We start from the raw sequence: 27,024 nt of genomic DNA, 5'->3' as shown, positions 1-27,024 counted from the left end.
CATCAAACCAAAGAGGGGTCCTAGGAACTAAATGGAGGTAAGCCTGTCCCTGATTGTATTCAGATTGGAAAAGTGAGTATGTCTGGCACTAGCACCATTGAAAGAAGCACAACAGCACTTGGAAATTGTTTGTAGTTCGTGTTTATTGGTCTGTATAGTGCCTTAGAACTTCCAAACACAGGGGAACCCCTCAGCCCCATCTTAACATAGGAATGAGTTAACTTGTTTCAATGCCTGTTATAAAAAAACAAATAACCCTTCAAAAATCTGATTTAACACATTTTTTATTTCACTTTTTTCCATTTCTTTATAAAACAGTCATCTCACTAGCAGCTCTCTCCCCTAAATTGGGGGAGGGGAGGGTGGAGGAGGTTGGACACCTCCAAAGAAGGAGGGAAGGGGGAGAAGGGCCCAGGGTTACCTCCTGAGGTTCTTCTGGGCCTGTTTCAACAATGTGTCAAAGTCAAGAGAATCAAATTTGCTCTTTACAGGAGCAGGGTCAAAGTCTTCCCGGTTGGAGTCTATAAAAATAGAGACAGACATCAAGGTCTCTGACAATACTTCCCAATCACAGGGTCCTCAAATGGCCAGCCTCCTCCCACCCCAATAATGGATGGAATAACATCAATCACCCTGGTGTTAAGTAAATAAGACTAAAGAGCCCCCATTTCTCCTCTCATCCCACCCCCTTTGTGTTCTTTGTGTGTCACATAGTGACAAGTCTACCTAGCTCCACTCTCAAAAGGTTGGAAACCCTTCTGGGGACAATATGAAGTATACCAAAGCCTCGGGGTCTCCTCCACTCACCAAGATCAGAATAGCTTCTCTTGCAGAACTGCCTGCGGCCCCCAAAGCAGAGATCAAAGGGCTGCTCATCTGCCTGCCTTAGCTTGTGGCCACTCTCGATGGCTGCAAATGCCTCTTCAGCATAGCGGTAAGTGACGAAGCCGTAGTTGTCACTGGTGAGGAAGGTGAGGCAGAGGCTGGGATGGCTATTTAGGCACTTGCCAAGGAGAAGAGATACTTCCCAGGGTAGAGATAGACTTGGGTAGTTCTTCTTCCCCAAATGGCCAACCCTCTGACTAGGAGTGAAGGTGTCATCCTACATTGCCTAACACACCAGAGGAAGGAAGGGGGAAAGACAAAGCAGCACCAAGGTAGACAAATGGGGTGGAAAGGACATTCTGACCTAAAGGTCCAACCTTACCCTTGGACACGGAAGTGGATAGTGCACTCCTCAATCTCTCCAAAAACAGAGAACCTCTGTTTCAATTCTGACCGAGTCATGCGGCCAGGTATCTTCCCAATGAAGACCACTCTTCTCTCCTCCTATGTTGAGACAAGGAAAATTGACACACCATGAGCCAAGGCCACTGCTGCAGAAGGCTCTCCAAGCTCATGGCTCAGGGGCAAGCCCCATCCTCCCAGGACCTATTCCTCTACTCACTATTGCACGCTCCTTCTGCAGCACTCTCTGCCTTTGGTAATGGTCATGTGAACGATAAGAGCTGTACCTGATATGAAAAGAAGGTGCCATCAGCCCCCCAGACATTAGACAACTCAAGTCTCAGAACTCTCAAATTTGGGATTTGCATCCCAGATACCCAGACTCCCTGATCACACACTCACCTCCGCCTCCTGTCACTTCTCCGGCGGGGGGATGGGGAGCGGGACCGGCTTCGGGAACTGGATGACGAAGATGAGGAAGATGAGGAAGATGAGGAGGACGACGAGGAAGAGCATCTTCGCGAACGTCCAGAAGAACTGCAACTGGATCTAGAGAATAAAGAGGCATGCAGGAATGCTGGGAGTGGTGCAGATATATTCTGCTTACCTCACCTTGGCCCCAACCTTGCCTCCCTGCCCGGAAGCTCAGGACCAAAGGAAAAGCAGAGGAAAAGAGATCTAGAAGAACTCCACAGATGACCAAACTGAGCCCTCATGAATTTTAGGCGTATTTGGAATGTTTTAGAGTGTTCTCACATAGATCATAGTTATTTTCAACTATGCAATTAACAACAAAAACGTTTAACAAGTCAAAGAAAAATAAATGGAGACTTGGGAATAAAGGGCTGGGCCCTAGGTCTAGCTGGGGATGCCAGGCCTGGGTCTCTGGGTTCCTGCTCCCCTAACATGTCTCATAGCAGTACTGTGACCAGGATGTAAAAAGGAGGTGACTTGCTAGACATAGAGTAGAGGTCATTTCTTAAGAGGTCATTCTGGCTCAGGGGCACCTGGGTGGCTCAGACGGTTAAGCGTCCCACTTCAGCCAGGTCATGATCTCACGGTTAGTGAGGCTGAGCGCCACATTGGGCTCTGTGCTGACAGCTCAGAGCCTGGAACCTGCTTTGGATTCTGTGTCTCCCTCTCTCTGCCCCTCCCCCACTCGTGCTCTGTCTTGCTCTCAGAAAATGAATAAACATTAAAAAATTTTTTTTTAAAAAGAGATTATTCTGGTTTAAAAACAAAAAATTATTCATGGATTAAGTAGGAAAATCTTGGTCTTTAACTGAGAAAAAGGCATTGCCAGAAAACGTATGAGGCCACAGTGACAACCAAAGGAACTGCCCAGACTCTTTCCTGGACAGATGATTAGAAGAACTGCCATTAACAAGCTACTTATCCCACCTTCCAACATCCCACAAGAAAAGAGCAGAAGTGAGGACTGATAAAGTATGTAAAGGATCAAACACGGGCGAGACACAAGCCTAATGGTCTCCCCAAGGCAGGGGTCAAGGAAGCAGCAGACCTCGGTGATCCCCAAACTCAAACAGGGTATAGAAGCTATCTTCTCACAGCTTGCCTCCTTCAATAATCCAGGAAAGGGGAAGAAGACAAAAGCCAAGGACAGAAGTAGAAGCCTTAATGCCTGAAAGCATCAAGCTCAATGTGCAAAAGCTTTCTAAGTAAACCAAAGGAGAGCCCATGGACTTCCTAAATGAAGAGGACCTAACAGGCCATCAGAGCTCACCTTCGCCACCTCTTGTGTGGGGGGGAGAGGGACCGGGACCGGGACCGGGATGAGGAAGACGACGATGAGGATGAGGAGGAAGATGCTTCGCTGGTCCGGTTGGACCCAGAGCTGATAGAACGGCTGCTGCGGCCACGGCAGCCCTGCCAACCCCGGCTTGGGGGGCTGGCCGACCTGCAGGCTTTTCGGTAACAGCGCACCGACCGCTGCTTGGCTGAGGGCTCAGGGGGAGTCCTAGTGTTCATGTCATTCCGGCAAGGTGAGGCCTCAGGGGAGAGCAAGGCGGATGGGGCAAGGCAAGTTGCTGGGGCATCTGCCTGCTCACTGCTAGTCCTGTGATCAAGTGGCTCCTGGGAGGCAGCTGTGCGTGGGGGCAGGGGGGCGGCCAGGCCCAGGGACAAGACGGGTTTGATGGTGATGTCCTGATGGCGTTTGACGTTCCATCGGGAGCCCACCTCTGGAATGACTAAGGCAGGCGTCTTTTTGGGGGGAGTCCTGCTCCGGACACAATAGTCATGGTCCCCAGAGCCCACATGGACTGGACTAGGGCCATGGACCCCTTCTTGGAGGCAGGCTGCAGCTGGATGTTTGGCCTCTGTAACTCCTTCAGGCTTCAGGGTTCCCTCCTGGGCGGTGGACTTAGGAGATTTGGCTTTGGCCAGCAGTGAAACAGCAGCCAGGGGCTTCCATAATTGGTGGGGAGGGGTGGCTGGTGGGGTGAGCCCTGTGAGGGGAGGGAGGATGGAGATAGCAGGATGAGATCCGATTCTACACTTCCAGGGGCTCCAGAGACCCCCACCTCATGTCACAAAGAACACCAAAGGTCAACAGCCCAACTTCTCCCACTATTGCAACTATTCCTTCCCCCAAGTTCCCCATCTTGGGGACCAAGCAATATAAACCCAGACAGCTAGTGTCCTCCTGAACCCCTCAGCCTCTCACTGCCCAAACCTAGTTAGTGACCAGCTCCTATATGGTCTACCTCTCCATTCTTAGACCCAGCCCTCCCCCTACACTGCCTGGGCTGCATCTGCCTGGACTCCTGTAATCACCTTCCAATGATCTCCTGCCTGGGGCTTCATGCCCATCCACCTGTTTTCTACATTCCTGCTACAGGGAACGGCCCCGTAACGAATTGCTTCTTCAATGCAAAGATAAAGTCCAAACAGCTTAACACGGCATTCAAAGTTCCCTTCATCTGACTTCCTACTTAACACTTCAGCTTTATCTCTTGCTTTAGTTCTGCCCACCACCCTCATCAGCCACTACACTCCAGTCAAACCAAACAACTCATAATTCCCCAAAACGTAACAGGCTGGTTTCATTTCTTCAGTTCTCCAGCAGCTCCATCTCCCTAGAATGCCCCATCCCCTAAATCTAATTGGTATTAGTCATCTTCTCAAACCTCTGCCTCAGGGATAACACCAACTGTACATGACCCTCCCCTGACCGACCCATTTCAGATCCCACTATAAACCACAAAGGCTCCTTTAACATACGATCTCTGATACTCAACATGCTCGTTTATACATCTGCTCCCTGGACTGTGAGAATCTCAAGGATGAGGATCAGATCTCTGTATTCCCAACAACTACACACACCCAGTGCAGGGCAGACTCTACAAACATTCGCTGCATAAACTAATCAAAGGCAGAATTCCCCACCCTGAACCCACCTGCCACGTTGGCCAGTTCTGGGGCTTGTAACCGGTCTAGGGGCCTCTTCTCCTGGGGAGTGTCAACGTTGCTGGCGGGGGAAAAGGGAAAGCCTGGTTCATTGCCTCCTCAACATCTTGTATATGTTTTCCTCATAAAGCAACGGGAGAGGGGTGTGTGCAGAGAAGAATAGGATACACAAACTGCCCCTATCACTCTCCTCCAGCACAAATGCGATCTTACTGACTGAATGTAGTTTGGGTCTCAGCTCAGCTCTGTCCAATTCTAGGAGGCAGGCTGGCTATGACCTTAAATACCCCCCACCTCCTTTAAGCCAGGAGACTTGCCTGCCTAGCTCAAACCAACCCAAAATCAACATGGATGGGAATATGCTTGGCAGCACAGGATAGGGTACCATGAACATGAAAAATGAAAAAAGGCCTCTCAGTGCTGGAAGACTGAGGAACAAGGAGGTCCAGGGTACTTCGTCCAAGGAGTCAGGAGAGCCCTAGCCACCAACACCTTACCCCACTTGATCTTTTATCATCACCAGTGTTGAGCAAGCTTAACACTTGATAAAAGGAAGGAAAGAAATCCCCAAAGGCACAATTTGCCAGAAGACAAAAGGCAACTCCAGGACATTTGGAATCCCAGACTGGAATCAGCCAGAGGATGGTACACACCCTCCTACCTACCACCCAAGACAGTGCCCAGTAGTGATGAGCTGAGGAGGGGAGGGGGAAACAGGGAAAGACTCTAAAGCTGACTAAAAGCCCTGTAACAGAGGCATCCAGTTGACGGTCCTGAAGCACCGGCCGGCTGCTGACCAACAGCTGTAGGGTAACTCGCTCATATGTCTCCATACTCACCCTGAGTTTCCTACAGCCAAGCTGTCAGCAGGAGCCGGGGGAGGGCACTCCTTTTTGGCTGCAAAGAAACCAAATTAGTTAAAAGGCCAACCAGATGTTCCAGATTGAGGAGGCACAGAAGGGCTGGCTTTGAGACCCAAAGAAGAAAAATCCACTTTGTGTACATATATCACTGGACTCTCCCCAGAGAGATCCATTCTCTTCTAGTAGATACCCAGGTACTATTTTTAATCATGTTTCTGCTCAGAAATATCTGTTAACTTCCCAGTGAATCTGAGATAGAGTCCAAACTTCTAAGACTAGCGTTCAAGGTTCTATATGACCTAACTTTCCAGTCTTGGTCTATTCTGGTTCTACACTTACACCGTATTACATTTTTCCTTGTATTGTAGATAACTTGTTACTAACTCAGGGACATTTATGTAATTTTCCTCCCCTATTAGACCATAAGCTCCTTACGAACAGGACATAGTATCCTCCAGAGCACCTAGATCCTTGCTTTGTACTGAGTAAGCTCAGCTATCCACTGTCTTCCAAACATACAATCCTCCTTATACTTCTGCCTTTATTCACTACACATGCATCCTGTATTTCAGAGCCCAGCCTAACAGCCAGTTTTCTAGAAAAATGTCCCCAACCAACCCAACCCACTGGGACCTCCACATCCAACTACTCTTTATAATTCTTGCCATGCTTACTACCACCTGTCCCTGGCTTAGACTGTATTGTCCATGAACCTTGTCTTCCCCTTGCAATCAGATTGAAACTACTTCTCTGGGACTGAGACCGCCCCTCCACCGTTCCCTTCCTTCCACCTAAGCAACTACAGGGCTGGGCCCAAATAAAGCATCAATAAAAAGCGATTACAGCATAGCTACCTAGGTGCCCTCACCTTCAGATTTCTCAAACTGCTCCAGCAGACTGGACAGGTCCGATGCCTCAATTCCTGTGGAAGTACACAACACAGGATTGGAATCCAGCCCCTATCGACTGAGTGCCCAGGTCCTGGAATTCCCAAGTCATCTCCCAAATCAATTCCCTTGATGCTGTCCCTAACCACTGTACTAAGCAAACCAAGGCAGCAACACAAAGCAGAAGAAATCAAACAAACCCAGAGCTCGGTCTCTCAAGAACCCTCCAAAAAAACAAAGAACCCTCCAAACAAATCTGACAAAGACCAGTCCCTATGAGAGTGGTTTATCGTGTTCTATGGAGGACACTCCCCATCCAACCCCCATGCCTTTCACATCAACTAAACCATGTGGCACTTACCAATCTCACTGATGAAAGCCTGTACCACGTCCTCAGGGCCTTGAGTCCGTGGGGTAGGCAGGAAGGAGAGTTTCCTTAGACGGGCTGGGTGGACAGCAGGCACCTTAGTTACAGTGCTCTGCTTTGGTGTGGGTGTAGGAGCAACCTTGGTAACAGGAGAGGGGGGCTTCTCCCTGGGCCTTGTCTCCTGGATCTCAGGCTTTAGCCTCTCTGATGCAGGCTCCTCAACATCCACACTCTCAGCAGACAAACACGGTGGAGCCTTAATCTGGGGGCTTTGCATTGGGGAGGACACCTTATGTTTCAGATGAGGAGACACAGGCACTGACTTGACTTCCACCTTGGTGGGCTCCACCTTGGTGGGCTCTATCTGCAAAGCTCCCTGGCCAGTTGACCCAAGACTGAGAGGAGGAGCCATTGGCACAGAAAGTACACTTTCAGGAGGGCCAGCTGGGATGCCACTGGGCTCCACCTTGGGTGGGGGAGCAGCTCTCCCAACAGATGCCAGAGGCAAAGGAGGTGGTGGCATAGAAGGCCAGAATGGAGGGTGTTGCAGCCCTGGGCCCCATCCCAAGGGCCCATAGGCACAGCTGGAGCTGTAAGGTGGGACTGGGGCTGGAGGGGGTACCCAAGGCACATTGCAAGTGGGGGGCACAGCATAGGTGCCAGGAGTACCAGATACTAGGGGCACTGTTGGTGGCGGGGGGAGGCATGGATAGCCAGAAGGGGACACAGGGGGATAACAAGGCCAGGGTGGCACAGGAGCATAATGAGTATAGGGATCAGGTGGCACCGGTCCCATAGACATTGGAAGACTGGGAGGCTGCAAGGGAGGTGGGGGCAGACTGGGGATCCCTTGCCCACCTGTAGGAAGGGGCATCATGGGAGTCATGCCTAGCCCACCTGGGGGAAAAGGCAAAGCAGTGGGCATTGTGGAGGGCATGGACTGCACAGTAGGAGGTGGAGGTCTTGCTGGTAGTGGTATCTCTTGGGATGGCACCTGTTCAGTGGGAGTTGAGGCCACAGGTTTGCTTGCAGGTGGCTCAGGACTAGGAGAAGCAGGGCTGGGACCCATAGGCACAAAGCAAGCCTCAGGAGGAACCTCAGGGCTTCTCTGCAGAGTTGTCTTCTTGGCTGGGGCTGGTGGGATGACAAGACAAGGGATGTCTGCCAGCCCTGTGGGGGTCTCTGGGAGACTAGGCCACTTCCCAGCTGGGGGCTGGGGACTCCTCTCTTCTGCATCTGCTTGGCGCTGCTGCCTTCGTCGCCGGTACTCTGATAGGCTAAGAGGCCGAGGTCTGGCTTCCTGGGTTGTGGCACTGGTACTACTTTCTACCTTCAAAGGACCCACAACCTCCCGGACTTCGGGGATGATGGCCTTTAGGGGGTCCAAGGACTCTGACTCCAGAAGTAACTGGGGAGCTGGACTCCCCTGGACTGAAGACACTGCACCACGTCTGGGATCAGATGGCCTAGATTTAACTAGCACAGGATCAACTGGAGCCAGGTCACTGGGAACAGAGTCAACTGGTGCTGAGTCGGCTGGGACAGGGTCACCTGGTGGCAAGTCATCTGAGATGGGAACAACCACTGTAGGGTCAATTTCTGCTGAGTCAGCCAGGACTGGGTCAGCTGGGAGAGGGTCAACCAGCTCTGAGTTGGCTGAAGCAAAGTCAACCAATGCAGGATCAACAGGTACAGGGTCAGCTTGAACAGGGTTAACTGCAGTGGGATCAGTTTCAACAGACTCAAGTGGCATGGGGTCGGATGGAGCAGAATCAACCAGTGAGAGATGAGTTGGAACAGGGTTAGCGTGGATGCTGTCTACCAGGTTGGAATAAAGGTCTAGAGGATCTTCTTTAGCAGCACTAGCTTGTCCAGCACTACTCTCCAAGTTCCCAGAGCTAGGTTTCTCCAAGGCAGCTGCCCAGGCCCGAGCCCAAGCCCGGGGCTTCCCTCTACTACGGGGAGGTGCGACCTCTCTTTTAAGTTCCTCCTGAGGCAAATTTCCTGCCTGTGAGGTTATCTCTGTAGCCACAGTAGATTGCCCACGAGAAGATGACCTCAGCCTCCTGGCATAGCCTTCTGTACAGGCTGCTGGCTGCTCTTTGCTCTTCTTCCTCCTGCCCTTTCGAGCTTTCTGGGAACTCAGCATTGTGTTGGCTGGTGGGTTCTGAGACTCCTTGGGCATCATTGGTTCCATGACCTCCTTGGGCTCTAACAAGCAGACTGACTCCAGCTTTTCCTCTGACAACCCCTCTTTCTGAGGGCAGAGGTTCTCCTTGGGCACAGCAGCCTCTGTCTCTGACTCTAGTGTAGGCATGAGTAGCTTCAAAGCTGGACTGGCCTCTAGTGAGTCATCCAGAAGCACAGGCTGGGGTCCAGTAGGAATCTTCCGTACCACAACTGGGATCTCCAGGTCATTGCCAGCTGTGGCTGCCTGGCCCACAATCTCTAGCACCACACAATCCTCAGGCAGTGTCAAATCATCCGGCTGCTCCTGAAGCTCATCCTCGAGTGATGTCAGGTGGGTGAGGTTGGGCAAGCAGTATGGATGCATGGCCCGCACCAACTCACTCAAGGAGGAGATGCTCTCGTCCCCAGCTGCCTGCACTGCCATCTCTGCTGCTGCTGTTTTATCTTCCTCCTCCGGGCAGGCCAGGTGCATAGGGAAGTCTGGAATACTGCTCACGGAGTTGTCGAGCTCCCCAGCAAGCATCTGGCCACTAAAGCTGGCCACCTCCTCCTCTTCTTCCCCATCGCTACGCTGCTGGGGAGGAGGGGATTGACCCCAGCGGGCTCTTGATCTTGAGGGTCTCCAGCTAGGAAGCTTAGGGAAGGAAGTCTCTAAGAAGGAGGGTGGGGAGAAGTCCCAAGGGGGATCTGAGAGGGACATCTCAACCTGCAGAAGAGAAAAGAAGCTACAGATATTTTCGCCAAGGATATATTTTTCCAGGCCTGTCCCCACATACTTCTCCCTCCTGGGAGTCTCCGAGGCTCCCTAGGTCAGGCTTACCCCACTCACTCTATTACTGCCTGTGCTGGGCCCCAGTGGGTCAACTGGGGTGATGAGGTCACGTTCTGGAGGTGTCCGGGAGAGGGTGAGCAGCTTGTGCAGCTGACAGGGAGAAAAAGACCTGAGATGAGTTTGTGCTTCACAACTATATAAGTAGGCCCACAGTCATGGTTCTAACATTTGCACCAACCACATACCCTCTTCCCCTGGTCCCACACTCACAGAGGAGCCCTCCCGAGGTGACACAAGCAGTTCTGAGTCAGGAATGCTGTCAAACGGAGACAGGTTCTCGGAATCTGCATTGTCCAAGATCTCTGTCAGAGCTGTGAGCAGTGACACTTCATTCTGGTCCTCCAGAGATAACCTGCTCTGCTCCAGAAAGACAAAAGGAAGGTCCTACCATTATTCCTAATGGTCTACTGGCCACTCAGAATGACTGCAAGCCAAGAGAATCAGCCTCTCAGGCTCAGTTCAGCTCAATTTGCTAGACTGCCAGGAAGCATGGGCTCTAATCTCATTCATTACCATCTCCCACCCCTCTAATGCCAACAGAGGCCTGTCAGAATTGATACTTAGGCTTATGTTTCACATACTCCTTCCACCCCTAAATGTGGGATGCTCAGCAGACAACCCTCGGCTAGGCTGGAATTGAACTCAAAACACAGATGGGAACCCCCCTGGACATGTAAGTTGGGGGCCCATGCAGGACTACAGTCCAAGCCTGCCAGGGCATGTTCACATGGGATATAATCTGGCAGCTTGTAGCCCAATTCTCCTGGAGAAATGAGAAACACACTTGAAGGACTCAGTTTAGGTATCCAGGAGCCAAGATCCTGGGAAAGCAGAGCCACCGGGCCATAGCCTCCAATGCAAAGCTCCCACCTGAAGACCTCCAAACCCAGTCCCAGCTCACCTCCCCAAGGCTCCCAAAATCTTCAATGAGGGAGATGAGGGAGGCATCCATGTAGCTCTGCATGGTCCCCAGCAGTGTCTCATCCTGCAGTATCAGCTCCTCCATCTCCAGGTCCTTGTCCCTCAGACAGGGGCCAAGCCGAGACAGACTGACAAAACCAGAATCGTCCCCTTCCTCATGCAGCAGCACCTGAGGCAAACAGGACAGTCAGAAGGGTGTAAAGTCTGCAGAGCACGGGGCACCTAGGGCAGCTGAATGATATGCTCTGTAAACCAGGTGCCCAAGCTTCCACCAATGGCCCCAGACTCAGCAGGAGCCCCACCAAAGCCAAACCTCTGGACTTGCTGGGCAGAGAGAAGTACAACCTACGAAACAAAGCCCCAGTCAGGATGGCAGTGTTCATGGATCTTCTGGGCAAAAAAAAAAAAAAAAAAAAAAAAGTTTGGACTCCATCCAGAAACAGTTGGAGCCACAGAAGATCACTAAACCAGGGAGTAAAAACATCAGAAAGAACAAGATTTTTCAGAAGAGTCGAACAGTCTGAGGGGTACACCGAAAGAGTGGTGGTCAGCAAACAGGCAATTTCAGCTCCAACCACCTTCCCTCTCCCAAATCCTGCCTAGGCCTCTCTTCTCTGCTTAGCTTAGAAACCCTACCTTCTTCAAGATAACTCAGGCTTCCCCAATCCATGCTGATCTCTCCTCACACCCCTGAATTCATTCAGGTTTCCGTACCAGTGGCAATCACATCTTGTCCCCTCTCCACCCCATGATAGTCCTAGCATCATTACTAAAACTAAATTCTAAGTTCCTTTGGGGCAAAATAACCCTTTGTACGATACTAGCCTATATCCTTCTTTGATCTTGGAAGGGTTTAAACTGTTCTTATACTTCCTAATTATTCGTGATGCCTAGCACCGTGTCTTATACACAGCTGTGATTCACACTTAATTCACACTTTTATTTTGAAGGCCCTACAGTGTGCCACTGAACCTCTCAATGGTAGTCCCAAAGGAAAAGTCTCCTCCCTACTCCTACCATGTGAGAGCAAAAGAAGAGAAAGCTTGATTCCTTGAGTCAGTACATGGAAAAGCCGCACCCCACTACTTGCCTGGGAACCAGCAACATCTTCAGCCTTGTCAGGCAGGGAGCCACCCGCCCAGGCCTGTCAAGAGTGTGGGTGTGGGCAGAGCCAGAAGTAGCTGGAATGGGACTGGCAAGGCCAGAGGCCAAAGCCAGGGGTATCTCCACTATAGGAAACAGATGATGGAAAGACTGAATAGAAACAAATACAAGCCTCCCTCCCCCACTCAGCAAAGGGAAACTCTGCACCTCTTTCAAGAGAAAGCAAAAAACAAAAACACAGGTGTGACTATACCCTCCAAACCCACCCCCCTAACCAAGCTGAGGAGTTCAAATGCCCAGAGAGGAAAGGCTAGATACACTTTAGGAGACCAAGTCCAGAGAGGAAGTGAAAGGTGGCAGGTTTTAGGCACTAACTCCTCCCAGACCTTCACAATCCTATAATTACAACCAGCAGCTGAATAGCACCTGGCTCAGCAAACACTCCTCCTGGGTGAGCAAGGAGACTGCATCTCAACTTGCCCTGCCACCTACCTGACCCAGCCACCAGGCCAAAATCTTTAAGACAATGCCCAGCTCTGGGAACCACTCACCACCTCCATCAGGCAGATACTGGAGCCCTAGTCAGAGACACCCCTCTCTTCACCTGACAGCACCTATCCCTCAATCCTCACACAGCACAGCTCCCAGATACCAAGATCATCTAGCAGAGAAACCCTTCTGGCTTTCTCACATCCAGTCTTGTCCCTACAGGGTTCAAAAACAACCACAAGTTATCAAGAATACACATCTGATCACTTTGAGACTCTTCCTAAACCCTTCCAATAGCAGCTTACTGCTCTTAGCATTAGGTTTAAACTCCTTAATATGTCTTACAGGGGTCCTGATCTTCCCTACTAGGCTCTTCTCCAGTATGTCCTCTCTTACTACTGTGCCTCTCTCTCTATGCATCAGCCATACAGGTTTCTGTTTCCTCAATAAGCCATATTGAAGCCTCCCACTTCAAGGCCTTTCCATACTATTTCCAATGATGAAAACTTCCCTCCCTCACCTCAACTTAATATCCCTTCCCAGACTTCACAATATAGATTACTACTGCTGGTTATATAATCCCAAATACGCTGCACTTTTCCTTTCGTGCCACTTATCATTTATTTATTGCCTGTCTATCACGATAAAACTGGACGATACTGGAGAACACGGACCATGTGTGGTTTTACCACAGCATCCCTTGTGTCTGAATACAGTATCTCAATAAATAGTTGGTTGACTGACTAGCTTTCACATGCCCATCTTTTGGGGGGAGGACGTAAGGGAAGAGATATACATAATCTCTCCATGAGACCATCTCCAACCACCAAGAACCACCTAATTTGGATTACAGCTGGATCGTGGATCCTTCCTGCCTCTCCTCCAAAAGGTGGGCAGCTCCCAAACTACGTCCCCAGACTCTTGGGCCCGAACTGGTCTGCTGGAACTGACATTACCTGGTAGCCTGCGGCCCAATTCCCACCTAAAACCAAAACAAAAAAAACCCAAAAGCTTTCAAGGACTCAGCTTAACTGCTTAAGAGAGATAACCTTTCAGACTGAGTCCAGCCCACTGGCAACTTTTAAGAAGCCCTCTGCAGAGGAGTGTGATAACACTTTCTCAGTATGGAGAACTGAAGGCCAAGCCAATAGAATCTGACAGAAAGAAACCACCCTTGTCCAATAAATGTTCAACTAGTGGTGAATAGTTCTCAAATGGCCTCTTTTCCCCATCCCCAGCAAAATTCCAAAGAGCCTTAAATACAGACCACCTCAATTTTTTGTGTGTCAATAAAAGAAGCAGGCCTTAGCCGCCGCCTCAAAAGAGATGCTGGAGGAAAAAGTGGGGGAAGGAGAAAGGATTCTCTTTACCTTACTTAGGCTTATCCCATGTATATGTTGACACTCCCCATGCCCCTTGTATCAGGAATGAAGCAGGTCCGAAAGCAACCAAAACGCCAGTGTCCATGACTCACAACCCACCACAAGCCGGTCAGACAGAAGCCGCCACAAGCTTACTTCGCAGCCCTTCAACCTCAGCCTTTCTACACTGCCCAACACACTCTAACATCCACAGGGAACTGACTCCCCGCACATCTGGAGAGTCCTTCACCATCCCCTGTCGAGAGGCGCCGTGGACCAATGCACGAGAAAAAAAACTACTCCAAGGCTCTGCGCAAAGTTTACTCAAGCAGCCCCTACCTTCCTTCCCAGCCAGCCCCCCCCCCCCCCCAGCCCCGCCGGAGATGGCGGGACAGGCTGAGACACACCCAGTTCCCAGCAGTGCGGCTCCAACGCCGATACGAGATGCCGGGCAGCCTGGAGCGGGAGCCACGTGGACATCCCCTCCCCGCCCCCACGTGGACCCGAGGGCCACCCCCCCACCAGAAGCCCAACCCACGTGGGTGCCAGGGCCGCCTAGAGGGGGAGGGGAAGCCGACAAGTTCTCCCGGGAAAATTGCTCCCCCCCCCCCAATCCCACGTGGCTCCGAAAAGGCATTGCGGCGCGGTGCTAGGGGCACCCCCACTCGGCATCCTTAGAGGAAGGTCTTAGCCCACGATTCCAAGTCCGAATCCCTGACCCCCCACCACGGGCCGTTTCCAACACCCGACTATGCCCCTCCAGCATTCCGGAGGAATGGCCATGGGGACCCCGCCTCTGCCTGCATCCCTCCAGCAAACAGCCCAGGTCCATTTAGCCCAACCTGTCTTCCGCAGCCACCCGCATAGCCTCCCGAGCGCTTCCTCCCTTTCCTGTGGCGTCCACGTGTCATCGCCCGGCACACGCTGCTTTGCTGCCAGCCGCGGGCCGCCAGCCAGCCTCTCACCTGCTCCCCACCACTCACAGCGCCCACAGTCCCATACGGCGCTTGGCTTCGACTCCCCCAACTGCTGCCGCGCACTCCACCCCCGGGGTCGGGTCCGGGGCCCCCACTTGGTGACGGCGCGACTCCGTCTCTCCGTCCCCGGCGCGCCGCCATCTTGGCCCCTGAACACTCAGCGCAGCTCTGGTCGCCGGCACCGCCTCGCCCAGCAGATTGTGGGAAAGGAACTACAATTCCCGGAAGACACTGCAAGACTGCGGATCCCAAAAGGCCTTGCGGCAAGACCCACTCGCACCTGGGAAGAGGGCCCTGGCCTCGCAAGGGAGCCTGGGAGTAGTAGTTGCTTTAAGGGGAGCCCAGCGGCACGTGCTACAGACATACTGTCATGCTTAATTTTGTGTTCCGCGGGGGGGAACCTAGTTGGGGAGCGCGAGGTAATAAGAGGAGAGTTACCATTTGCGCATCTCTTTATTGTCCTAATTTGTCCAACTGTCGGAACGCCCTCTTTATCTGACGTTCTATAATGCGGTACTTTCCTTTCCCCTTAGACCAAGTGGGCCTGTGTTTTGAAACAGCACCCTCTAGTGGGCACCCGCACTCCCGGAACTAACCTTCACCTAATCTGCGCCACTCCTGCTAGTTTAATCTTTTTTTTTTTTTTTTTTAATTTCTGGTTTCATTAGGAAATGAAATAATTAACACACATCACTGTATAACTTTAAGGCATATAGCATGATTGTTTGATTTACAGGTACTGTGATTACCACCATACGTTCAGCTAACCCATCTCCGTATATAGATAAAATAAAAAAATTTTCCCCTTGTGATGAGATTTCCTTTTTAACAACTTTCCTATATACCATACAGCAGTGTTAGTTATGTAATGTTGCATATTACATACCTACTACTAATAACTGGAAGTTTGTAGAGTTTAATCTTAAAACACCGCGTTCGAGGGATTCTCAGAAACCCACACTGGCACCTCATTGCCAAATGTATTTCCCGTTGCTGCACTTTATCTTGCTGTCCTCCAAAGACAACTGGTGTTCTCCTACCTTTGTTTTCCTGTTTGGAATATTTGAACTTGGAAATATCTTTCATGCCCTCTTTTATCTAGGAAAGCTTTTTTGATCATTGCAATCAACCATGGTCCCTCTGTATATTTTCTGCAGTCCATCACTATCACTGCTATTGATTCGTCATTTCAAAGATTTTTCTTACTGTTCTCTTTAAAAAAAAAAAAGTTTTCTACTCAAGTTTAAAAATAATTTAAAATAGTGCAAAACTATATATAAAATTATATTAAAAATTACACTTGGCAAATTCCAGTTCTGCTCCCCAGATTTGACCCTTGTTGCTTTTGGTGTGTATTCATCCACACTTTTTCTATGCATGTAAAAATATATATGGACACACACTGATCTTTTTTTGTTGTTGTTCAAAAATGTGACCCTTCTGGGGCACTAGGGTGGATCAGTCGGTTGTGTCTCACTTTGGCTCAGGTCATGATCTCAGGATTCCTGAGTTTGAGCCCCATGTCAGGCTCTGTGCTGACAGCTCAGAGCCTGGAGCCTGCTTCGGATTCTGTCTCCCTTTCTCTCTGCCCCTCTGCTGCTTGCACTCTTCTCTCTCTTTCTCTCTCTCAAAAATAAATAAACATTAAAAAAAAAAGTGACATTTCTGGGAGCACCTGGGTAGCTTAGTCATTAAACATCTGACTTCGACTCAGGTCATGATCTCACGGTTTCTGAGTTCAAGCCCCACATGGGCCTCCCTGGGGACAGTGCAGAGCCTGCTGGAGATTCCCTCTCTTTCCCTCTCCCTCCCTGCCCTGCCCCTGCTCATTCTCTCTCTCTCTCAAAAATAAATAAAAATAAACATTAAAATCAGAATGCGAGCTGGTGCAGCCACTCTGGAAAACAGTATGGAGTTTCCTCAAAAAACTAAAAATAGAACTACCCTAGGACCCAGCAATTGCACTACTAGGCATTTATCCACAGGATACAGGTGTGCTGTTTCGAAGGGACACATGCACCCCCATGTTTACAGCAGCACTATCAACAATAGCCAAAGTATGGAAAGAGCCCAAATGTCCATCGATGGACGAATGGATAAAGAAGATGTGGTATATATATGCAATGGAGTATTATTCGGCAATCAAAAAGAATGAAATCTTGTCATTTGCAACTACATGGATGGAACTGGAGGGTATTATACTAAGTGAATTTAGAGAAAGACAAAAATCATATTACTTCACTCATATGAGGGCTTTAAGAGACAAAACAGATGAACATAAGGGAAGGGAAACAAAAATAATACAAAAACAGGGAGGAGGACAAAACAGAAGAGACTCATAAATATGGGGAACAAACGGGGTTACTGGAGGGGTTGTGGGAGGGGGGATGGGCTAAATGGGTAAGGGGCATTAAGGAATCTACTCCTGAAATCATTGTTTCACTATATGCTAACTAATTTGGATGTAAATTTTTAAAAATAAAAAATAAAATAAAAAAAAATAATAATAAACATTATTAAAAAAAAAAAATGTGACCATTCCAGGGGCACCTGCCTGGCTCAGTCAGTAGAGCATATGACCCTTGATCTCAGGGTTGAAAGTTTGAGCCCCACACTGGGTGTAGAGATTACTTAAAAATTAAAGAAAAAATCTTGGGGCACCTGGGTGGCCCAGTTGGTTAAGCCTCTAACTTTGACACAGGTCATGATCTCAGGGTTCGTGGGTTCAAGCTCTGTGTAAGGCTCTGTGCTGACGGCTCAAAGCCTGGAGCCTGCTTTAGATTCTGTGTCTCCCTCTCTCCCTCCCCCTCCCCTGTTCACACTCTCTCTCACTCTCTCTGTCTCTCAAAAGTAAATAAACATTAAAAACAATTTTTTAATTAAAGAATAAATCTTTACAAAAAATGTGACCATTCCATACATATGGTTCTACAACTTGCTTTTTTTCATATAACACTATAATAGTCTTTACTGAGATCTTACTTACTGATACTTTAGTAAGTATCCATTCTATTATATGACTATACTAATATTTAAGTTATTTCCAATTTTTTACTATTAAAAATTAATTTTTTTAAATTTAAATCTTAGTTAATGTACAGTGCAATATTGGTTTCAGGAGTAGAATTCAGTGATTCATCACTTATATACAACACCCAGAGCTCGTTACAAGTGCCCTCCTTTGTACCCATCAACCATGTAGCCCATCTCCCACCCACCTCCCTCCATCAACCCATAGTTTGTTCTCTATCATTAAGAGTCTTTTGTGGTTTAGGGCACTGGGGTGGTTCAGTTGGTTAAGCATCCAACTCTTGGTTTGGGCTCAGGTCATGATCTCACAGTTCATGGGATCAAGCCCTGAGATGGGCTCTGCACTGACAAGGGTGGAACCTGCTTGGGATTCTCTCTCTCTCTCTCTCTGTCTCTCTCTCTCTCTGCCTCTCCCCACTCGCACTCTCTCTTCCCCTCTCAAAATAAACAAACATTAAAAAAAATCATTAAAAAAAAGAGTCTCTTGTGGTTTATTTCCCTCTCTTCCCTCACTTCCCAATGTTCATCTGTTTCTTAAATGCCACATACGAGTGAAGTCATATGGTATTTGCCTCTCTCTGACTGACTTATTTCGCTTAGTATAATACATTCTAGCTTCATCCATGTCATTGCAAATGGCAACATTTAATTATTTTTAATGACTAATAATTATATATGTGTGTGTGTGTATATATGTGTGTGTGTGTGTGTGTGTGTGTGTGTGTGTGTGTGACATCTTCTTTATCCATTCATCAGTCAATGGACTTTTGGAAAAACTGAATTACAGTGAACAGGTGTACCTGGGTGGCTCAGTCAGTTAAGCATCCGACTTCAGCTCAGGTCATGATCTCAAAGTTCGTGAGTTCGAGCCCCGCATTGGGCTCTCCACTGTCAGTGTGGAGCCCACTTCAGATCCTCTGTCCCACTCTCTCTCTGCCTCTCCCCTGCTTACATGTGCTCTCTCTCTCTCTCTCACACACACACAAAAATAAATAATAAAACATTTTTTAAAAAGTTATAGTGAACATTCTGGTACATGTGTACATGTATCTTTGCACTTTTTTACACTCTTCCTATGGGATAGTTTCCTTGAAATAAGATTGCTGAATTAAAGGAGGTATACATTTGCAATGTCAGTGGATAGTGCCAAACTGCCTTTTAGGAAGGCTGCATCAATATACATTCTTACACATACACACACACACACACACACACACACACACAATTCATGAGAGGAGAGGCCTCTGTTATAGGCTTTATTTTTTTTTAAGTTTATTTATTTATTTTGAGAGAGACAGAGAGAGAGAGAGAGAGAGAGAGAGAGAGAGAGAGAGAGAGGTTGAGCATGAGTGGGGAGGGGCAGAGAGAGAGAGGGGGAGAGAAAGAGAATCCTAAGCAGGTTCTGAGCTGTCAACACAGAGCCCATTGTGGGGCTTGAACTCATGAACCGTGAGATCATGGCCTGGGCCCAAACCAACAGTCGGACACTTAACCCACTGAGCCACCCGAGTGCCCTTCCCATATAGGCTTTAAAAGCCATAAATTCATGGGGTGCCTGATTTTGGCTCAGGTCATGATTTCATGGTTTGTGAGTTTGAGCCCTACATGGGCTGTCTGCTGTAGGCACAGAGCTTACTTTGGATCCTCTGTCCCTCTTTTGCTCTGCCCCTCCCCCACAATCTCTCCCTCTCTCTCTCTCTCCCTCTTCCCTCCCTCAAAAATAAACATTTTTTAAAAGCCATAAACTCAGAAACTGAATCTTTTCACATTTTTTTCATAAAATAGTCAAATGAGGGCAACAATAAATTTTATTTGCAATAAATCTGGGAATAACTTGCCTATAAGAAATTATTAACAACCAATACAGGATGGTACAATTCTTCCCCTATGGAAGAAACATATTCTAAGAGATGCCCTGCACATACTGGCCATTTGGGCTCTAATTATGGTCATTACTTCGGTGATTGGGCTTTGGGAAGAAGATTAATGTTAAAGCAGAAAGTTGTGCCATTTTTGCTTTTTTACCATCTAATGAAACAATCTATTCTCATAAGTATGATGTCTGCGTGGAATCTACTAAAAAAATAAGTATGTCTTTGGATCTCCAATGACACCTAGACAGGCGTGTCATGGTTGATTCCTTGGCAGGTACATTTCTAAGAGCCATAAAAAATGTCAGGGGGCACCTGGCTGGCTCAGTTGATAGGGCATACATAGGACCCTTGATCTTGGGGTTGTGTGCTCAACGAGCCCCATGCTGGAGGTATAGACAGTACTTCAAAAAATTTTGTTTATAAATTAAAAAAAAAAAAAAGGAAAACCTCAGAAACATGAGCCATCAAACTCTGGGCACCTCCAATCATGTATCCTTGCCTGACTCCATGCTCACTAAAGACTCACCTGGTTATAGTAACTGACTTACCATATCATTTTCTATGTTGAGAAAGCGTGTTGATCAAGTGAGACAAAATGTCCAGTTTGCATGACGTATTTTTCAGTGAGAATTAACAAATCAGCACTCCGGTTTATTTATTATTGAGTGCCTACTATGTGCCAGGCACTGTTTTAGGCACTGGAGATACAGCAAGACAAAACAGACCAAATAAACAAAAACAAACACCCTCCCTAGTGGTGCTCAAATTCTACTGGGGAGATAATCTGCAAGTAAATAAAGAATCAAAATAATGTCGGCCATAAATGCTATCAGAAAATAAACAAGTTGGAGAGTGTAAACGGTAGTTGGAAACAATTTCATATGGTGTGAACAGGTAAGGCCTCCGAGGAGACGTCTGAAGTAAGACCAGAAGCACAGGGAGGACCTAGCAATTCAAAGAGTATATGTTGGGGCAGCTGGGTGGCTCAGTTAAGTGTCTAACTCTTAATTTTGGCTCAGATCATGATCTCACAGTTCTTGAGATCTAGCCCCACAATGGGCTCTGCATTGAGCAAGGAGCCTACATGGGATTCTCTCCCCCCCCCCCCCCCGCCGCCCCTCCCCTGCTTGCACTCTCTCTGTCTCTCTCAAAATAAATACATAAACTTAGAAAAATAAATAAAAGCAAAGAGCAGCAAAAAGAACAGTCGGTGCATAGGTTCTGAAGTGGAAATCCATTTGTTGTGTTCAAAAGGAAGACTAGTTTAACTAAAGTATTCCAGAGAAGAATGAGAGTAGTACCTAGAAAGTGTTTCATGTGTATTTAATTTGTATGATTCAGTCTCCTGAAACTGATGTATCCTGATTCACTGCCTAAATTGGATATCTAGGTCTGCAACATTGAAGACCAGACCTCGTATGATCAGAAACCCTCACATGGCTCCCAATAATCTCTACCTCTTATTATTCCCACTCTTATTAGCCCCACCCCCAAATCGTAGCCGGCAGGGTTTATCTATGTGACCAATAACACAAAGCAGACATGATGATATATCACCGCTGAGATTAGGTTACAAAAAGACTGAGGCTTTCAAGCCAGGGGCTCTTGTCTGTCTCCCTCTCTTTCTCTTTCTCTCATCTCTTACTCTAGTAAAACTAATGTGCCATGTTGTGCCTATGGAGAGCCCACATGGCAAAAAATTAAAGCTTCCGTCCAACAGCCGTCGAAGAACTGAGGCCTGCCAACAACCATCGCAGTGAACTTGGAAGCAGATTCTCCAGCCCCAGTCAAACCTTGCAGACCTGGACAACAGCTTAACTTATCTTGTGAGAACCCCTAAGTCAAACACCAACTAAGCCACTTTTGTGTTCCTGACCCTCAGACACTGAGTGAAATAATAAAAGTCTATTGCCTTAAAATGTTAAACTTGAGGGTAACTTGTTACACAGCATTAGATAATTAATATACCTGGATTGCAGATATTCTGCTAGGGAGCCGCAACCCTTCAGGGACTATCTCTTTTAGCACTTAATTTTTAGTCCCCCAAACCCAGTTTTGAGGAATGGTTTACACTCTTTAGCTTGCTGTCACATATCACCTATCATCGAATCCTTGCAATATCCCCAGAAGAATTAGAAAAGCAAAGATTAGGGGCACTGAGGTGGCTCAGTTGGTTGAGCGTTGGACTTCAGCTCAGGTCACGACCTCACAGTTTGTGAGTTTGAGCCCCGCACCAGGCTCTGTGCTGACAGCTCAGAGCCTGGAGTCTGCATCAGATTCTGTGTGTGTGTGTGTGTCTCTCCCTGCCCCTTTCCTGCTTGTGCTCTGTCTCTCTCTCTCTCAAAAATAAATAAACATCGGGGCGCCTGGGTGGCTCAGTCGGTTAGGCGGCCGACTTCGGCTCAGGTCATGATCTCGAGGTCCGTGAGTTCGAGCCCCGCGTCGGGCTCTGTGCTGACAGCTCTGAGCCTGGAGCCTGTTTCGGATTCTGTGTCTCCCTCTCTCTCTGACCCTCCCCCATTCATGCTCTGTCACTCTCTGTCTCAAAAATAAATAAACGTTAAAAAATAAATAAATAAATAAACATTAAACAAAAAAATTTAAGAAAAGCAAAGATTACTATCTCCCTTCTCCTGAGGAAGAAATTGAGGCTAAGGAAGGGTTGATTCATTTTCATAGAGACACACAGTGAGCAAATTATTGTTTTCTTTGGCTCATTGGTCCCGTCACTGTACTAAGCAGTTGCTTATGGAAAGAGAAATGAATGAATAAGTTTCATCCACTTGGTAGGAATGCTCTGAAGGCCAGGGGCCCTTTTAGGAAAAAAAAAACCCAAAAAACAAAAAACAAACTATTCCCAAATACTGGCATGCATAAGAATCACCAGAGAAACTTCTTTAAAATACAGGCTCTCGTAGGGGCACCTGGGTGGTTAAGCACAGAGCCTGATGTAGGGCCCCAACTCAAGAACCTCAAGATCATGACCTGAGCCAAAATCGAGAGTTGGGTGCTTAACTGACTGAACCACCCAAGTGCCCTAAGATTTTACTTTTAAGTAGTCTCTACACCCAGATTGACCTTATAATCCCCAAATCAAGAGTTGTATTCTCTAATGACTGAGGCAGCTAGGCACCCCTTCCTGAGAGTTTTTTGCACACTTTAAGAAACTCCTTTGGCAGAGAATGAAGTGGTGGTTGTACATGGTGATGGTGATAATGATGGTAAATGGAGAACAGGGAAAGGAGTCATGTGTCGGGGCAGGGGAAGATAAATCCTGTCAAAATTCTTATAATCATTCAACAAAGTTATAGGACACATAGTAGGTTCTAGGTACTCTGTTAGATGCTAGGGCTATAGTCATCAATAAGATATATATCATCTACCATCTCAGTGGAAAAAGAAAATTCATCCTTGAAATAGAGTGATGCCAATAATATTTGTGGATGTTTCAGGGGTAAAGAAATGTGGGAGAAAATAGAGTAGGCCGAGGTCTGTTAGAAATAAGCCCGTCGACCCAATCAAAGAAGGGACACAGAGACTCAGAACACAGTGAAGGGGGGCTTTAATCAACATTCTTGCAAGAGCGGGTGTCTGATAGACAGGCACACTCAGGGCAGTTACAGCAGACAATTTATCTCCTAGCATGCAGGTCCTTTCCCTGGTTCCTCATTGGCTGAGTACTACAGAGGTTACAGCCTTACCCAGATGTCACCTATGCCCATGTAAGGCAAAAAGTAGTCTGACTGGAACAAATGTGCATTCCCTGAGGTCACACAGAGACTTTCAGCCCCTCCTCCTTTTAGAGCATGCTCATTGCAAAGCCCATGAAAATAAGCCAGGGAAATGGAGAGGGGAAGAAAAACCAGGCAGTGAAATGTTTAAGGGTTTGGGACTCCATCGTGGGGGGGAGGTGGGAGGTTTCGTACGTATTTCCAACAGGTGGTAAACCTATTAATTAGACAGCACAGTTTTTATTTGGTATTTCTGAAAATGAATCATCTCCTTTACTTCTCACAGGTCAAGGTCAGGAGAGGGAGTTGCGTGGGACAGGTTCTAGGAGCCAGAAGAAGCAGAAGCCCACCTCTCTCTGGGAACAAGCTTACCCAGTTGCTTCTGCTGCTTGTCTCTCTGTGGGGCTCCTCTCCCCCTTTCCTCACCTCACCTCTTCTCCTCAGTACCTCCTACTTCACTTCATCCCCTGTGCCTATAGTTGATTTTGCACTAATGACTGGTATTAAAAAACACTGGAATGCTACTGAATTGTTCACTTTAAAATGATTAATTTGTATCATGTAATTTCACCTCAAAAAAAAAAAAAAGCTAGGTGCTCATATTCATCCATCCAAATCAGCTAAGCCTGCCATCCTCCAGGACATGTCATTAAAGACCTTCCACAGCTATAACTTCTCTTCCTATTTTTGCCTTCACCACAGTTCCCAAAGCTGCTCCAAAGATGTTCTCTCCTTCCTCAGGTCTGGTCCATACTAGAAGACAGGAGGAAGAGCACTAGGTTGAGTACTTGTTGACTGTGTGACCTTGCACAAGATACTTAACCTACCTAAGCTTGGTTCCTCAAGGACTTAAACCATTTACTTTAATCACTCATTCAAAAGCACTGAGATGATATTTCCTTAAAGAAAACAGGGCCACTAGATCAGCTGGGATGGGAGTGGGAGGGGTTCCTTCCCAGGGGAGGTGAAGCTAGAAACTGAGGTTTAAAGGAGGCGTTAATTAATTAGTAGGCAAAGAAGAGGGAGAAGAGTGTTTTACAGACAAGTTCAAATTTATAAATCTGAATTTCAGTTTTCTTGCTCGTTCAATGGAGGTAGTAACATCTTCCTCCAAAGGTCGTCATGAAAAGTAAATGAGATCTCAGGTTTGTGAAAAACTTAGCACGGTGCCTGTTACACTGTATGCTCAACAAATGCTATTTTTGCTTCTTCCTTGACTTCCAACTTGCATTGTGTAATCTAGAAGGGAACCTCAGATTCAGAGGAGGCAAAGTCCCCTATAGGGTGGGTTGCAAGCCCCTTTGTCCACCCAAGTGATTGGTGATCACCTTGGAATCTGGTTAAGCTAGTTGTTTGGAATGAGTGGCCTCAGGGGTAAGTGGTCACAGGATTGGGGGAAGGCAATTTCATGGACAGTAGAGAATGAAAGGGGTCAACGCAGACAGCCCCTCTCCTCCACACTAGCTCTAATCCTTCAGCCAATCCAGACCACTATTGACACTCTTGAAATAACAGATAACCTCATAGAAAGTAGGAAGGGGCTAACATATATTGAGAACTGACTACACGGCTGGCATGAGGCTAGGTGACTGGGCATACATGTCTAGTGATTCTCACCAAGCTGCAGGTACCAATTACAGAGGTTAAAGCCAGAGCTCAGAGTAGGGAAGTCAGTTGTCTCAGGTCATTTGCTCTGTATTCAAATCTAGGTATCCCAAATTCCAGGCATGGGTTCTGTTGCTTTTGGTTCTCCTTAATCCTTCTACTGCTGACCTCTGCCTGGGGGAATGTGAGGAGGAAGTGGACAGAGGCAGGGGATGCTGCCAAACAAAATACCTGTATAAGTATGGATGGCTTCAGTCAGGTCCCCCTGCAGCCCCTGAGGTAAGGGAATCCACAGCATGGATGAGAATGCTGGAGTTAAGAGTGTGGCTGTGCTCACAGCTCCCTTGCCCCACCTTCTCCTAAGCATATGGAGGGGGTCTAAGCATCTCTGGGTAGGCTGTCTTTTCAATCCCCAGACTATGCATCTGTCCATCATTTCGTGCTCCCTCAGCAAAAGCAAAGATAGAAGGGGTCTCACACTTAAACCTTAAACCTTCACATCTTGACAGCTGGTCAAGCCAGCTGTGTAAACTTTGGGCAGGAGTGGGGGCCGTCAAGGCCCCCCCCCCCCTCGCCAAGTAATGAACAGGAAGGGGACCCCCTACCCAGTCTGGGCCAGATGCCCTAGAGAGGGGACACCAGCCCAGGTCCAGAGTGTCTACTCCTTGGAGCCAACCTTGAAACTTAAGCTGGCAGCTGGGGACCCCCCAGAAGGGAGAGGGGCCAGCTCTTTCTTCCAGACAGCTCCCTTCCCCTCCCTCTTCCCTGCTAATAGGTATTTCCTGTTTATGAGGCAGCTAAGGCTGGGCTTTTGGGAAGGGATGGTGATGGAGGCTCTCCCCGCCCCCCTCTCCTTCCTAGGGCTGGGCTGGGGAGTCCTTGAGGAGTGCCTGAAGGTTGGGAGGCTCCTCCCTGGGGAAGGAGTGTTCCTTACATTGACCATCCAGATCATCTTTCCTCCTACCCCCTACCAACCCCGCAGCCCCTACGGGTAGGGGGCACTGGAGGGGTCTGCTTCCTGTTGTCTCTAGTCTCGAGGCCCTCAAAGGAGAGAAGCTTGCAAGCGAGGGGGAGTTGGGGGAGGCCGAGACTGGATGGAGAAAGGGGGAAGGGAGGAGAGCGTTTTGACTGATGAGTCAGAGCCCGCAAGGGGGAAGGATGGCCTGCAGATTACCCCCTCCCCAGACCAACCTGACGGTCATTCCACTGCCCTCCTCCCCCCAGCAAAACGCAGATCTCAGCCCTAGGGCAGGGGAGGGCGGGGACCACACTTAATTAACCCTTTTGGTTCTAGTCCTAACTGGTTTAGCAGGCAAGGGAGGGGTGGTTAATTTAGGGAGGAGGTGAGTTGGGTTGCTACAGAAATTAGGATAGTGCTTTCCCCGCCCAGGCTGGGGTGGGGGGCACATGATAAAGGCCCTCCGGAATAAGACGGTAATCTCAGCAGAGAGCTTGGGCGGGGGTCGGCAGTCCCTTTTCCCTCCCAGAGCGTGGCCGGGGTGGAGGGAGAGCTACACCTCAGGCCCACCCTGGCTCCGCCTCCCCCAGTCCCAGCTCCCGCTCCGGCTCAGCTACGCTCCCAACTCGGAGGCACCGGGAGGACGGACACCGAGTGTGAGGCTTCGCCTCTCATTCCTCCCACCGCCCTCCCCCTCTGGGGTCTCTGCCTCCGTCTCCTTTTTTAAAAGCTGCGTCACATGCATGCCGTTCCCCGAACGCTCCCGGCCCCTTGCCGCCCGCCCGCCGCGCGGCGCACGCACGTCGTCGCTCGCTGCGCGCTCGCCCGGGTCACTTTGACACGGCTCTCCCCTCCCACTAGCAGGCAATTAGCATATTAATAAAGCCCAGCCCAGCCCGGCTGGGGCTGGAGAGCGGGCGCCTACGAGAGCTAGTGCGCGAGCGAACGCGGGAGGGAGAGGGGGGCGAGCGGCGGCGGCGTTGGCGGCGGGGAGGGCGGCGGGAGCGCACAGACACGCACACGCACACGCGCACACACGGACACACACTCCGGGGACGCACACCCGCGCGCGCACACGCAGAGGCAGCTCGCCTTCCTGCCTGGCTTCCTTCCTGTCTGCTCCGCGCCTGACAGGCCCCTCGCTGCAGCCAGGGGCCGCCCGCACCGGGCCGAGGCCGG

The 27,024-nt window shown here is 48.8% G+C and overlaps 1 protein-coding gene across 5 annotated transcripts; it reads right to left on the bottom strand.

The window, feature by feature from the left end:
* Positions 1–140: 140 nt before the first annotated feature.
* On the bottom strand, positions 141–14,852 carry PPRC1 (PPARG related coactivator 1). 5 transcript variants are annotated; one of them, XM_042960188.1, is made up of 14 exons: positions 14,636–14,851; positions 10,697–10,885; positions 10,006–10,155; positions 9,784–9,885; positions 6,768–9,669; positions 6,388–6,441; positions 5,496–5,553; positions 4,647–4,717; positions 2,972–3,695; positions 1,630–1,776; positions 1,448–1,514; positions 1,208–1,329; positions 808–959; positions 141–521 (listed from the first exon to the last, which is right to left on the bottom strand). In XM_042960188.1, exons 1-14 carry the CDS (start codon positions 14,786–14,788, stop codon positions 418–420), a joined length of 4,995 nt encoding a protein of 1,664 aa, XP_042816122.1. In that variant the 5' UTR covers positions 14,789–14,851; the 3' UTR covers positions 141–417. The 5 variants fall into 5 exon arrangements, with proteins under 5 accessions (XP_042816122.1, XP_042816123.1, XP_007080263.1 ...); XM_042960189.1 differs by having other exon boundaries at positions 9,793–9,885; XM_007080201.2 differs by having other exon boundaries at positions 10,006–10,152.
* Positions 14,853–27,024: the final 12,172 nt, after the last annotated feature.

This window comes from Panthera tigris, chromosome D2 (genome assembly GCF_018350195.1).
Source record: "Panthera tigris isolate Pti1 chromosome D2, P.tigris_Pti1_mat1.1, whole genome shotgun sequence".
NCBI classification, from domain to species: domain Eukaryota; kingdom Metazoa; phylum Chordata; class Mammalia; order Carnivora; family Felidae; genus Panthera; species Panthera tigris.
This window is presented reverse-complemented; position numbering and strand designations above follow the sequence as displayed.